At 33.6% G+C, this 13,906-nt stretch overlaps 1 protein-coding gene across 1 annotated transcript; it reads right to left on the reverse strand.

Moving 5' to 3' along the window:
* Nucleotides 1–45: 45 nt before the first annotated feature.
* Nucleotides 46–9,471, reverse strand: LOC147389006 (uncharacterized). Its single transcript, XM_086419708.1, has 6 exons — nt 9,264–9,471; nt 6,226–6,378; nt 5,711–6,106; nt 5,510–5,586; nt 184–1,269; nt 46–69 (listed from the first exon to the last, which is right to left on the reverse strand). Exons 1-6 carry the CDS (start codon nt 9,409–9,411, stop codon nt 46–48), a joined length of 1,884 nt encoding a protein of 627 aa, XP_086275834.1. The 5' UTR covers nt 9,412–9,471.
* Between the last annotated feature and the right edge of the window lie 4,435 nt (nt 9,472–13,906).

Raw genomic sequence — 13,906 nt, forward strand, 5'->3', positions numbered from 1 at the left:
CATACCAAAATTAGGTCCACCCTTCACGTTGATTGAATTTGGACTCTACCCCCTTTCGCCTTCTTGTTGCTACACGCAAAAATATAACATTTTTTAAGGAGTGACTTAGATAATGAAATATTTTGTAAGATTAATAAACTATATTTGAAGAGAATAAGCATAAAAATGAGTTGAAGGACATACCTGATTTGTGCCCTGGTCAATCTCATTGAAAATTAAATTGTTCTCATTTTCGCCTTCAATGAGAAGTTGGGAAAAATAGTTTTCTTCATCAATATAGGTGCAATGGTCCCTTAGCATGGAAAGAAAACTATTGATATCATCTCCTCCATGTTGTTGTTGTTGATCCAATGGTGGTGCTTGAAGCTGTTGTGGTTGTTCTTGTTGTGCAACCACATTAGTGAACAGAGTTGAGAATCGATTTGCATTCGGAAACCCACTAGAAGAAGCCAAGCTTTGGGTACCATAACATGAATTCACCCCATTGAAATTCAAATTGACTCTGTTTGATGAATCACTGCCTATGAGTTCGGTATGATTCAACCCAACCTGGCTCACAGGACTAGTCATCTGAGTTCCAATATGGTTGTTATAGGAATAATTAGAACCTTGACCTTGGTAGAAATTTCCAAATGACCCAATGTTCTCAACTCCCTTGGTTCCTCCGATTGAAAGATTGTTTTGACCTTGAATATTCAAGGTGCTAAAATTATGATCGAGGGCTCCATTTACCAAATTTCTCGGTCTCTCTTGAGTTCGTTGATAGTCCATCTGCATTGTATCATTGCCTCTTTCATAGCCAGTTGAATTATTGCCATAAAAAGGTGCACTTATTGTATTTCTATATGGTTCCACACCAAGAGCTGAGTAGTTGGAAACATTTTGTTGATTAATGGAGGGCAAATTGCCAATCAGAGATTGATGAAGGTTTCTCTGATTGTTCATCGAAAATGATTGCTCATTTCTTGATGGGGCCAAATAATTGCTACTTGATACTTCTTGATTAATAAAATATGTGGGGCCAATTGGATGCATGTGATCAGTGGTAATACCCTGAATGTTACTTCTGATTATTCCTTGTTGGAGCGGCATCCATGAGCGTTGCTGATTTGGGAATTGGGCATATCCTTGCCATGAGTTGAACATTAATGAAGGATGACTCAGTGCACTGCTTGAATTAAAAGGCCCATTAGTTAAGCTCGAAGGAGGCGTAGGTTCCATAGTTCGGCCTACTTTTTCCTTATTTCTTTTGATAAAGAGACGGTATTTCTGCAAAATTTAGAACAAAATGAAGTGTTGGACATTTGCTTCAATCAATTTAGAGACTAATTCAGTAATGCACATTAAGAATGGTAATCATGAAAATGCATTATTACAGTAATAATCATAGATTAACAAGTCTACTGATACAATAAGTAACTTTTAATTAACATTTTTTCAGCAATAGAATGAACCAAAGCATATCACTAATGTTTATATTCAATTATTTTTTCAAGAGTTTTTTTTTCCAACCTCATGCAAAAAAAAAAATTGTATAATATTTTGGCTTTGTTTGATCTCATGCCTCATATGCTTCTCAGGGAGTAGCTCCAATATTTACTATTATGTTTCCTAAATTATGTTGAATTGTTGTTGTTCTATTGGATATAGTCTACAATCTACAATTTCTTAAATAATATGAGATTTGTATATGGGAAATTATAAAAAAAACCCTCATAAGTTTGGATCAGGGCTAGCTTGACATAATTAAAATTCATCTTCTTGAAGATATACGGCATGGGTAAACTCTAGTATTTATATAAAACACAACTCTTGTCCCACCCTTTTGTTTCAATCTTTATCCCCCAATAAAGAAAGTATCTTGAGGATAATTTTAGACATCACGGGTAGCCATTAGTAAAAGTTGGTGGGGCAATAGAAACTCCCTTATTTTATTGCCTTTTCTCTTGTCACACTTTTCAAGAATACCCTCAATATTTTTTTTCATTCAACCCTTTTTCAAGAATGCCCTTGAACTTTATATATTACTTTTCATCTTCTTCCCATTTTTAATAATGCTCTTCCAACTTTGTTGTCTTGCCTCTTTTACCCCTTTAACCCCAAATGGCACAACCAAACTCCAATCCACATAATAAAATAGACCCTAATACTTATTTCCCACATAAGTAGGGGTTGTGATTTAATCCCGCCAATAATATTGAGGAATAATTTAAACTTTATTCCTTCTCTCCTTAATTTCAAAGACAACCCATCAACTTTATATTTTCTTCCTCCCCTTTCCAATAATATCCTTTCAACTTTATTCTCTTTCTTCTTCTCCTCCTTTTCCAATAGTACCCTCCAACTTCATTACCTTTACCCTTTTACCCTTTTTTAATAATACTCCTATAACTTTATTGTCTTTCTTCTTCTATCCCCTTAACTCCAAAGAGGATGACAATGCCTTAAGCACAGACAAACTTCAGTAGTTATATACTACACATTAAGAGCTATACTTACCGACACATACTGGGAAATGACGTGATGACACATATGGTTCAAGTAAAGCATTATTGATTTGGAGGTGGATAATAATTGAGTTTTCTATCTAATGTGTAAATGAACAATTTAAGTGGCAATTATATTATTAATTTTAACACATGAAGTCACTAAAAAGTGTGTAATGTATACCAAAGTCATGAGCATCTGATCCTCTAAGAGTTTGGGTTACTATATAATTGATATGATCACACTTGTGGGCATAAAAGAAAATTTTAGTTATATAAATAGTTTTTTATTTATTTATAATTAAATGAAAGTACTAGCGAGTAAATGTTTCTTAGACGAGAGGAGGACCGGGTACATCCTAGACCCTTGTCTTCATTTGGGACACATTGGTCCAAATGGTGCCTCAACCCTCTTGATTTCATGGTCTAGATTGTGTTTGAAAAGAAAAGTTAAATATTAATTAATTTTGTTTTGCCAAATCTTTACTTTGAAAATAGATGGCCATTGGATTCCCAAATTTAAAATTTAATTACAATGGTTAAAATATTATATTTTTTAATATTTTTTCTATAGTTTTCCTAGAATTTGATGACCTATTACCATGTGACACCCAATCATGTTTTTGGATGTCACATAGATAGGCATTGCTTCGATGTTTATAAATATGTATATACAAGAGTTTGCCTATGCCTACGAGATGAGCGTCTTCTCTCAGGTTAAAGGGTAAAAACATAAAAAAAAGTTAGAGGGGTATTATTTCAAAATGCTAAGATTAAAGGAGTAAAAGACAAAAAATAATAATGTGGGTTAAAGGGGTAAAAGAAAAAAATATAGAAAAGTTATAGGAGATAAAGTTTAAAGGAAATAAAGTGGGTCCCCGCAAAACTATAGTTTAATAGGAGGGCTAAAGAGGTACAAGTGAAAAAACTAAACTTGGAAGGATATTATTAAAGAATTTTGATGTTAAATTGGTAAAAGATGAAAAATAATGAAGTAAGTTAAAAGGGGCAAAAAAGGAAATATAGTAAAGTTAGAAAAAGTGAAGAGTAAAAAAAATAAATGATACCCCATAAAACAATGGCTTGATGGGAGGTTTCTCCCTAAACACACGCACAAAAATGTAGCAGTGGGTCTTACAGTAGGGTTAAGGGGTAAAAATGAAAAACAATAAAATTGGAGGCGTATTATTAGAAAAAATTGATATTAAAAAGGTAAAAGATAAAAATAAAAAGTGAATTAAAAAGGCAAAAGAGAAAATATAGCAAAGTTAGAGGAGATAAAGAATAAAGGATATAAAGTTATAAAACTATAACTTAATGGGAGGTTTATCCCACAAAATTGTAGGTGATGGGAAGTTTATCCTAGTTGGATTTATCTCCCATAAAAGTGGGTCTTACTACTGTTATTAAAAAAAATTGAGCTTAAGAGGTAAAAAATAAAAAAATAATAAAATGATGAAGGTAAAAAATGATAAAGTTGGAGGGGTATTATTAGAAAAAATTGATATTAAAAAGGTAAAAGATGAAAAAAAAAATGAATTAAATAAGTAAAAGAGAAAATATAGTAAAGTTAGAGGAGATAAAGACTAAAGGATATAAAGTTATAAAACTATAACTTGATGGAAGTTTATCCCACAAAATTGTAGGTGATGGGAGATTTATCCTAGTTGGATTTATCACCCATAAAAGTGGGCCCTGTTACTGTTATTAAAAAAAATTGAGCTTAAGAGGCAAAAAATAATAAAAATAAAAAAATGATGAATGTAAAAGAATGATAAAGTTGGAGGGGTATTATTAGAAAAAATTGATATTAAAAAGGTAAAAGATGAAAAAAAAGTGAATTAAAGGTGCAAAAGAGAAAATATAGTAAAGTTAAAGGAGATAAAGAATAAATGATACAAAGTTATGAAACTATAACTTGATGGGAAGTTTATCCCACAAAATTATAGGTGATGGGAGGTTTATCCTAGTTGGATTTATCTCCCATAAAACTACTGTTATTTAAAAAAACTTAACTTTAAGAGGTTAAAAATAAAAAAAATAATAAAATGAATAAAAGAGGAGATATACTAAAGTTAGAAGGAATAATGAGGAAAGACAAAAAAGAATAGTGTAGGTCGATGGTACATTTGTTCAACTATAAAATTATAGTTGAAGGGATATTTATCCCCAACCCCAAAAATACAAGACTGTTGTAACTCAGCTGTGTTTTATTATATATATATAATTGAAATTATAGATGACCATACAAATGATTTTCCTAGAAGAGTGTGTGTGCGTGCATGTGCTCCTGCATGTTCATTCGTTTTACTTTCAACAGAATTAAGATAACACATGCTAATTATTGAATTCAACTCAACATGATACTAAGAAGAATCAAATCAGTATAAGTGCTTCACAATAGTAATCCTAAGACTTCATATTTTACTCAAGTAAGATTATTCCAAATTAGTAGAAAGATCTTCGGAATTTATAATTTCTATTTTAAAAGAAGGTTGAATCCCCTATTTAAATTATCTAATTCAACAAATTGATATAGTCGAAATGCGATGATGAAGAGTGCCAATGTTAATTTATGTTTGATAATTCTTTGGAGCACAATTTGTATGCTACTAGAAAAAAGACTTTCGATATCACTTTTTAAATGATGTGTATAAGAAAAAGTGGGTGTAAAAGACAGTTTTTAAGCATCGATTTTTCTAAAATAAATGTTTAAAGATTAAACATAAATCGATGTCTAAAGTCCCATATTTTTTTTTTGCGCAATACCTCCAACTGCAAAAAATACACTTTGGATATAAAAATTTATATTTATTTAAAAGAAAGTGACGTCTATAGTCTTTTTGTAGTTGTCCATATTAACTACAACTTGGTCCCACAACCTTAAAGTTGCTTTGCAATGTGTGATACCAACTGAGCTATGGGTTTAATCCCCTACTTTTGTTTTAATTTTATTTTAATTTTACATTTCTTGTACATGAGAGATGTTTCATATAAACATGCTATTTAATCTAAAGACAAACCTGCAAATGACTTGCAACATGTTCCCTACTTATTCCTGGGTCGTCCATCAACTCAAGTATTTTCTTTGGAACAGCTTCTGATTAAAGACAAAAAAAAAAAAAAATACCCACCATAATTAATTAATAATTAGACAAGCATAGGCATAATAGTAAGAAATAATGAAGAACAAAATCATCTTTGAACGACAATAGATCCCTTACTATCAAGGCCTAATTGATTAATGGCTTCCAAGAATTTGTTGTGAAGATCATAATTCCAAAACACTCTTGCCTTCTTTTCTGACTTTGAATCATTGTTTCCATCGTTCTCTTCTTTGTTAGATTCATTGGGCATCTTTTTCTTTCCCTCTTGATGTGTCTGATTGTCGTCTTTCTTAACAGAAGAAGCACACTCGTCATCCTCTCCCATTACCTTCTCAAGCGGTGAAGCCCCTCGAACGCTTCCTAGTTCGATATCCTGCCCATTCACTCTTCTTCGAAACACATGCTGCCAAATGTTTTGCATATCATTCAGGGTTATGGGCTTTGAGATGTAAAAACAAGCTCCACTTTCTAATCCCCTGGTTATAACTTTCAATTTATCATCAACCGACATCACTGTACTCAAAGAGAGATCCAAGTTAAAAAAAAATTGGTCGGTATGTCATAAAAATGAGTAAACCCATCAAGAACAATTTAATAAAAGAAGAAGAACAATGTAAAGGGTGATAACTCACTAATAACGGGAATATTGAATTCTCTCCCAATGTGGCCAAGAAGCTCAAATCCATCCATGCCAGGCATGTGTACATCAGTTAAAACTAGATCAAAACGACCTTCCTTTTCCCTGAGTAGGTTTAAAGCATCCATTGGTAGGCTAGTAGCCATAACTGGAAGTAGAAATAAGGTAGGCCATGTTATGAAAGAAAATCTATGATTGAAGCAAAGCAAAGCACAAAAATAGCTACTCGAAGTATAAAATATGGTCAAATGGGACTTCTAGATGTGCCGTTTGCCGTATTTCTCAAAATAAAAAAGATTTGAAGAGCAAATTTGTAGTTATCATGAATGAAGGGCCCTAGGGTATCATTTAACAGGACTACAAGGTTTAAATAGTAGAATATCAGCTCGTAATAGAAGTAAATCAGTCCCTATATACATAATAAATGGCATGGATGCACAAACTTTGTGCATAGATATGGATCTTCTTTGAGTTTCTCTTCCCAACATTCTCTTTCTACATGAGATCATAGAAGAATCAGTGAAGGTACAGAGTGGAAATAGAAAAGATATAAAATTTAATTTGTTCATGGAGGATTGAAGAATTTTGTTAAAAAAAAAAAAAAAAATCTCTCATAAAGAGAATATTCTATAACCCTAGTTTAAGGAATTAATGAAAAAATACCCAATCTTTAATTTACTATTTTTTTGCTAAATAAGCAGGATTGTATTGATTAAAATTTGAATGTGCAAATGGGCCAAATCACGAGGCCATTTGAGTGATTGCCTAAGGCCGCACCCCCCAAAAATCCCCCAACACACACCAAAAAAAAAAAAATAAAGGAAAAATCCTACATGCTCTAAGCAGTGGAGATTCCTCCACATTTTTTTTATAATAAGAATTGCAATCTTGAAGGTGTCCAGTTTCTACAACAACTTTCGATGTCTATTTGGCACATTTTAATTGGGGATTAAATAAATCAATTTGTGTGCTATTTAGAAAAAAGTTGATTAGGAGTCCTATATATTTTAAAATCTAATCAAAACCACCCACACATATACTGATCCTATTCCATACGAATGGGACACCTTACATAATCCTTATCAATTTATCATTATAATAAACCCTCACACGTTGAAGACTTCGAAGAGGGAAAATTTCTTCTTCAAAAAAAACAAATTATTTCTTAGAAACTCTTACACATTAGAATTGGGGATAAATGTTACAATCTCTCTTGGATTTTCAAATGTTAGTTTCCCAAAAGCAACAAACTCTTTAAGTCCTCATACACTCCCACACTTCGAAACTTCAAGATTAAAGAAAAAAAACTTGATTGACCCATCTATGTTAAAACTAAAAGACTAAAATAAAATAAAATAAAATCCCACCTACTAAGGTTCCCCAAGCAAAATTGTTAGTTTTAATTATTTTTTTGAAAAGTATCCTCTTCATGAAACTTAAAGGTTAAAAGAAAAACATTGAAGCCCTTGTATGTTAAAAGTTCAAAAAAGAAAAATACGACTCCTACTAATTTTACATTGCCTCTTTTCTCTCAAGTTTTTAACTCTCATCTCTCAAATTTCAAACACAGACTTTCATTTTCTTTCTCAAATCTCTCTTGATCTTTCTTTTGTTCTCACATACTATATCTCTTTTTATAAACAACTAAAAGAGCTAGCTAGAGATTTTTTTTATATTTGCAGCATTGAGGCATAAACATGGAATTTTATACAATTAAATTTAATATTTAAATTAATAAAAAATAATTTTAATTGAGATTGATTTCTTCATCATCAAATTTTTTTTTTAATTCCCAAGATTAATGAGTGGTAATACTATTTATATAACATACTTTGATTAGGTTTTTATAAGATAATTGGTCATAAACAATTTTTAGTGGACTCCTTTACTATGAAAATAATATAATAATATTAGCAAAAGAATTGAAAATACACAGTATTATCATTCATAGGAAAACATGAAAATATATATATATATTTTTTTTGAAACTGAAAAAATAGACTTTTTATTATTTAATTAAATTTTTTTTGAAAGTTGAATATAAAAGCTTAAATAGAAATGTTGTATCTCAAAAACTAGAAAAATAAATTGAAAATAATTTGTATTATCTAAATATATAATTAAATTTTTTATATTAATATATTATATATTAAGTATAAAAACTTGTGATAACCTGATAAAAGCCACTCGAAATTCACTCGTTGACATGATCTATGCATAAAACCATAGATCTTTCTCTTCGGGATACACAAGGAAAAAGATCTATCGTTCCATACACACATCCACGTCATCAAGTGAATTGTGAGTGTCTTTTTATTATTATTCAATATAAAAAGGTCTCCTTTAGATGTTTCGCCTTAGGCATATTTTGATGCCCCAAGACTGTCAAATTTTTTTCCTTGTCAATTTTTTTCTCGATTGATCGAAACTGTCAAATTAATGGAGGATGAGAGAAATTTGATGGCTCAAAAATGTCAAATTTAGGGAACATAAAAAATTTCAACGGCCATGGGCCATCAAAGTTTGATTTCTAAAATTTGTGGACGCCCATCAAATTTTTATTTTTCACATAGTGCTTGACTCATCCCTTTGTTTACAAGGCGCAATTGAGGGATTGAAAGATAATCTTTAATTTATGAATACTTTAAACATAAAGAATATATTCTGGAGTAGAAAAATGGTCAAAATTATATTAGGCCTTGGATCATGAAGTAAAAAAGATCTTCAATTCCTAGCTTAGTAGCCCGAGTAAGAAAAAAAAAAATTAAAACAAGAAACGTACATTTAAATTGAAAATTTAAAAAATACAAATCAAAAGTTTGCTTTCCACAGAAAAAAATAGGCATGAATTCTCCAACCTAATCTTAAGGATAACCTATCACTATTACTTTCAATTATGAAGATGGCAAGCATGGAAAGAAATATATTTTTACAAGAGAATTAATAGTAGGCATGCAAAGACTTCAATCAAATAGGTAACAAGGTGTACCAAATACATTTTAGCATCACAAATCATCAATCTCCACTAGTTACCTTCATTTTGGTTTGTTCTAAGCATTGTTTTAACGATTTTAAGACATATAGGATCATCGTCCACAACCAAAACATGCAAACCTGCTGGATAGGCCTTAGTACCCATGCTGCTACTTGATCCGATTTCTAGATTTCTCCCACCTTCCATGATCAAGAAACAATGATACTGTGTCAAAGAAGATATCTCTAGAAGCAACAGAAGGACACAAAAAACTTCACAAATGATGCTCAAGGACAACACAAATTCTACACAGAAAGAAAGAGATCTAGAGAGTGACGGGTAGTTATAAATAAGATATCACCTAAAATCTAGTTTCTTTGGTTTTCGAGAAAAAAATATTTTACAAATCTTTGAGGAAAGAAAAATATAGAAAGACATTAAAAGCTTTGATGAGAAACTTGGACATGGGCGTGCCCTTGCATCCTTATTTTTCGGATTAATTACTTTGGGCTTAGGTGGTAACTGGTAACTAACAAAATCACCTTCACATTTAAACAGGCAAACAAAAAACCAAAGAGATACATGAACTAGGTTTTATTTTGAGAAGATCTTACCACCTGTCATATGTACTGTTTTAATGACTTTCTTGCCCTTTCTTCTATAATAGGGGGTGATTTAGTAAAAGGTCCAGATTCCATTAATTTGACAATTTCGGTGTATCGAATATGGGCTTTTTGATGTTGTCACTCATTGGTCAAGTCCATGCACAAGTAAAAAGGATAATTTGCCGAAATGTTTGATTAGTTGTAATTTAGTGTATGTGTGCTCCATTCTCTTTAAACCAGGGGATTAATTTTCTTTAATTTCAAAATTAACTTAAAAATGATTTAAAGTCAAAATATCTCAAATTAATTAATAATATAAAAGTATTATTTCAATTTCCATTAGCACTTGGTGCTAAAATTTGGGAAGAGAAACATAAGAATGTTGAATTTGTTCTCACCAAACTAGTCAAAAGGGAAATAGTTACAGGGAAAAAACCCTGATTTGCATCTAACATTTAGAAACTATATCCATTTTAAATATGAGAAAGTGGAAAGGCAGACTATACAGAAATATATTAGATTTTTTTTTAGCTAAAGAATATTGAAGATATGCAACAATAAAGCTAAGAAACATTGGAGATGATTAAGTCATTTATGTTAATCACATAAAAGAAGACTTGGGTCAAGGGGGCAAATCATCAATTAAAAAAAAAAGATGTCTATAATATTGACCAAATCTTGGTAATTCTAAAGTAAGGGAAATCTACCAAACCATGGAGGCATCTCTAAAATTAACTAAAATTAACCAAAATCTGTTCGAACTGGCACTCAAGAAATGAAGCAAGGTTGGTGAATGCTATGATATGGTGATCAAAGAGGAAGAGCCGATTGACAAGGAACAAGCTATTGTCCGGGATGAGGTGGAACTAATTCTGAAGGCAGAAGTTGATCAAGAAGAGACAAGATAGCAAAGGTATATAAATAAAGGGAAAGGAATTGTGTTGGCAAATGAGAACAAAGTAAAGAACCTGAAGGTCAGATTGGTTAAAGAGGCTCAGGAATTGAAAAATCAGGGGATATGGTGAAGGTTGGTACATCCTTAGTCTTAAGGATAGGAAGAAAACTTAAGATTGCAAATGTCGATTAGATTCCTTCCTTGGAATGTGCGTGGTCTCAATAATAAGACCAAAATGACTTCGATTAAGGCAACTTTACAAGCACACAAACCACACATCGTAACTCTTCAAGAAATCAAATTGGAACAAGTAGATAAGATGACGGTGCATGACGTTTGGGGCGAGCAGAGCTTGGGTTGGAAGTACCTTACAGCAAATGGGACAATAGGGGGAGTATGGGTGTTGTGGGATAAGAGGCTAACTGAGGTAGAAGATTTGTTAGTGGGAGTTTTCTCTGTATCTATACTATGTCGGTATATAGGTAAGGATGACAGTTGGGTGTTCTCGAGAGTGTACGGACCTACTAAAGAATGAGAGAGAGCAATTATGGGAGGAGACTTCAACGTAATTAGATTCGTTTGTGACAAGCAAGGTGGATCGAGGATAACAGCAAGGATGAGGAGATTTGAGGAATTTGTGAATCGAAATAATTTAATAGATATCCTACTACAAGGCAAAAGCTTAACTTGGTCCAATCTACATGTTGTACCCACCCTTAACAGATTAAACAGATTTTTGGTTTCAGATGATTGGTCTTCGTTATTCTGCCAGCTCTCTCAGACAGCTATTCAAAACCTGGTGGTTGATCATTACCCTATTCAACTAGAAGTATGGCCGCTCAAAAGGGGTTCCATTTCGTTTCATTTTGAAGTGATGTGGTTGAATCACCATAATTTCCAAGAGTTGGTAAGTGAATGGTGGAGGAGTTTTTCATTTGCAGGAACAGGAGGAGAGATATTAAAAAAGAAGTTGAAAGCTTTGAAAAAGGATCTAAAGGTTTGGAATAAAGAATCTTTCGAAACGGTGGATGTGCAAAGAAAGGAGAATCTTTTGGGAATCGAAGAGTTGGACCGTAGGGAAGAGATGAGCCCAATTTTGACGGATGACAGGACATTGAGACTAAACCTGCGTGAGAAATATCAACGGATGTCACTGTTGGAAAAGATCAGCTGGAAGCATAAATCCAAGTTTAGATGGCTTAAAGAAGGGGAAGACAACTCAAAATTCTTCCACTGCATGGCTTACGCCCGAGGCAAGAACAATCACATCACGAGGTTGTATGTGAATGGGGAGTGGTTGGAAGGAGAAAAAGCAGTTGCTAAAGGGATCGTAGAATTCTACTCGGAACTGTATACCAACGTAGTTAGCAATGGACCGAAACCTGACCTATTACAGTTTGATAGAATTTTTGAGTTACAAGGAAAATGGTTGGAAATGCCCGTTAAAGAAGACGAGGTTTGGGATGTTATCTCAAATATGAAGAGTGATAAAGCACCTGGGCCCGACGGTTTCCTTGTGGAGTTTTACAAAACCTATTGGGACATAATCAAATGCGACTTCCTCGCTCTAATAGATGAATTCTTTAGAGAGGGAGTGTTGGATCGAGATTCCAAATGTACTTTCATCGCTCTAATTCCGAAGGTGGCGGGGACTGAAGACATCAAGGACCTGAAACCCATCAGCTTGGTGAATACTAGCTACAAAATCATCACGAGCATCCTCGCTCGGAGATTAAAAGGTGTCATTTAAGGGTTAATAGGGTGCAATCAGAGCGTTTTTGTCAAAGGGAGGCAGAGTTTGGATGGAGTTCTAATAGCGAACTAGTGTATGGATTCTAGAATGAAAGCTGGCAAAGTGGGTGTAGTGTGCAAGGTGGATTTTGAGAAAGCCTACAACCACGTCAACTGACAATTCTTGGAATATATGCTGGGGAATATGGGCTTCAACAAAATATGGATCACATGGATTATGGCATGTGTTACTTCCCCTTCCTATTCAGTTTTGGTGAATAGGTCTCCTCATGGATTTTTTAGGAGTACAAGAGGTCTCAGACAAGGGGATCCCCTATCCCCTTTCCTATTTATCATAGTAGCAGAAGCTTTTGGGAAGATGATGAAAAGAGGGGTAGCGAATGGTTTTTTCTAGGATTTTCAGTAGGAGCAGGCACCGTTACTATATCGCACCTTCAATTCATAGATGATACTCTAGTGTTCCTGGACGACTCCATAGATCAGACTGACAACGTGGCAGTGAGCCATTTCTTAACCCAAAAGAAGTTGACCCCAAAATAGGCTTGATGACAAGAATTCCTAGCAGAGTTTGACTTGGCCTTAGAATACAAGCCAGGAAGAACTGCAAAGCAGAGCTAGCAGCCCTAAAAGTCGACAAGCAACGCCATGTTTTTCAAGTCCTTTATTTAATATCCTCATCAGTAGGTTAGGCGGTGTGTTATGTTGCTTTGAAGCGGTGTCAGGTATTCCAGTTAACATGAGGAAAAGTAAGTTATTTCCAGTTGGATTGGTTAGATGCGAGTCTCTTCTAGCAGCTTCATTGGGTTGGCTAAAGGGTAGCCTTCCCTCGTCTTACTTGGGGATGCCTATAGGGGCACCCTACAGGAGGGTGGTGATATAGGACCCAATAGTGAAAAGAATCGAAAGGAAACTAGCAATGTGGCAAGCCAAGTACTTATCCAAGGGAGGTAAAGTGGTTTTGATAAAAAGTGTGCTTTCCAGTATACCAATTTATTTTCTCTCTTTTTCTCTTAATGCCTCAAAGTGTAGAATTAAGGCTAGATAAGTTTTTTCGTAACTTTCTATGGCATGACAAAGATGGAAGTACAAAGCATCATCTTGTGAATTGGAAACAGATTTGCTCAACTAAGAAATATGGTGGCCTCGATGTTAGGAGAATCGGGAAAATGAACTTGGCCTTAAAGGGGAAGTGGTTGTGAAAGTTTGGGATTGATGGGAATAGTTTATGGACACAGGTTATCGAAAGTAAGTACGGATTGAGTTTAACAAGGTGGGAAAGTTGACTAACCAGACAACCATTTTGATCCGGGATGTGAAAAGGTATAATGAAAATCATCCCACTATTCAAAACAAGAGTCAAATTCAAAGTGGGCCAAGGCAATCGAATAAGATTCTGGGAAGACACATGGTGCGGTAATCGACCCCTAACGGAGGCATTTCTAGCCTTGTA

Source organism: Akebia trifoliata, chromosome 12 (assembly GCF_017979445.1).
Source record: "Akebia trifoliata isolate Shusen 1 chromosome 12, ASM1797944v1, whole genome shotgun sequence".
Taxonomy (NCBI): domain Eukaryota; kingdom Viridiplantae; phylum Streptophyta; class Magnoliopsida; order Ranunculales; family Lardizabalaceae; genus Akebia; species Akebia trifoliata.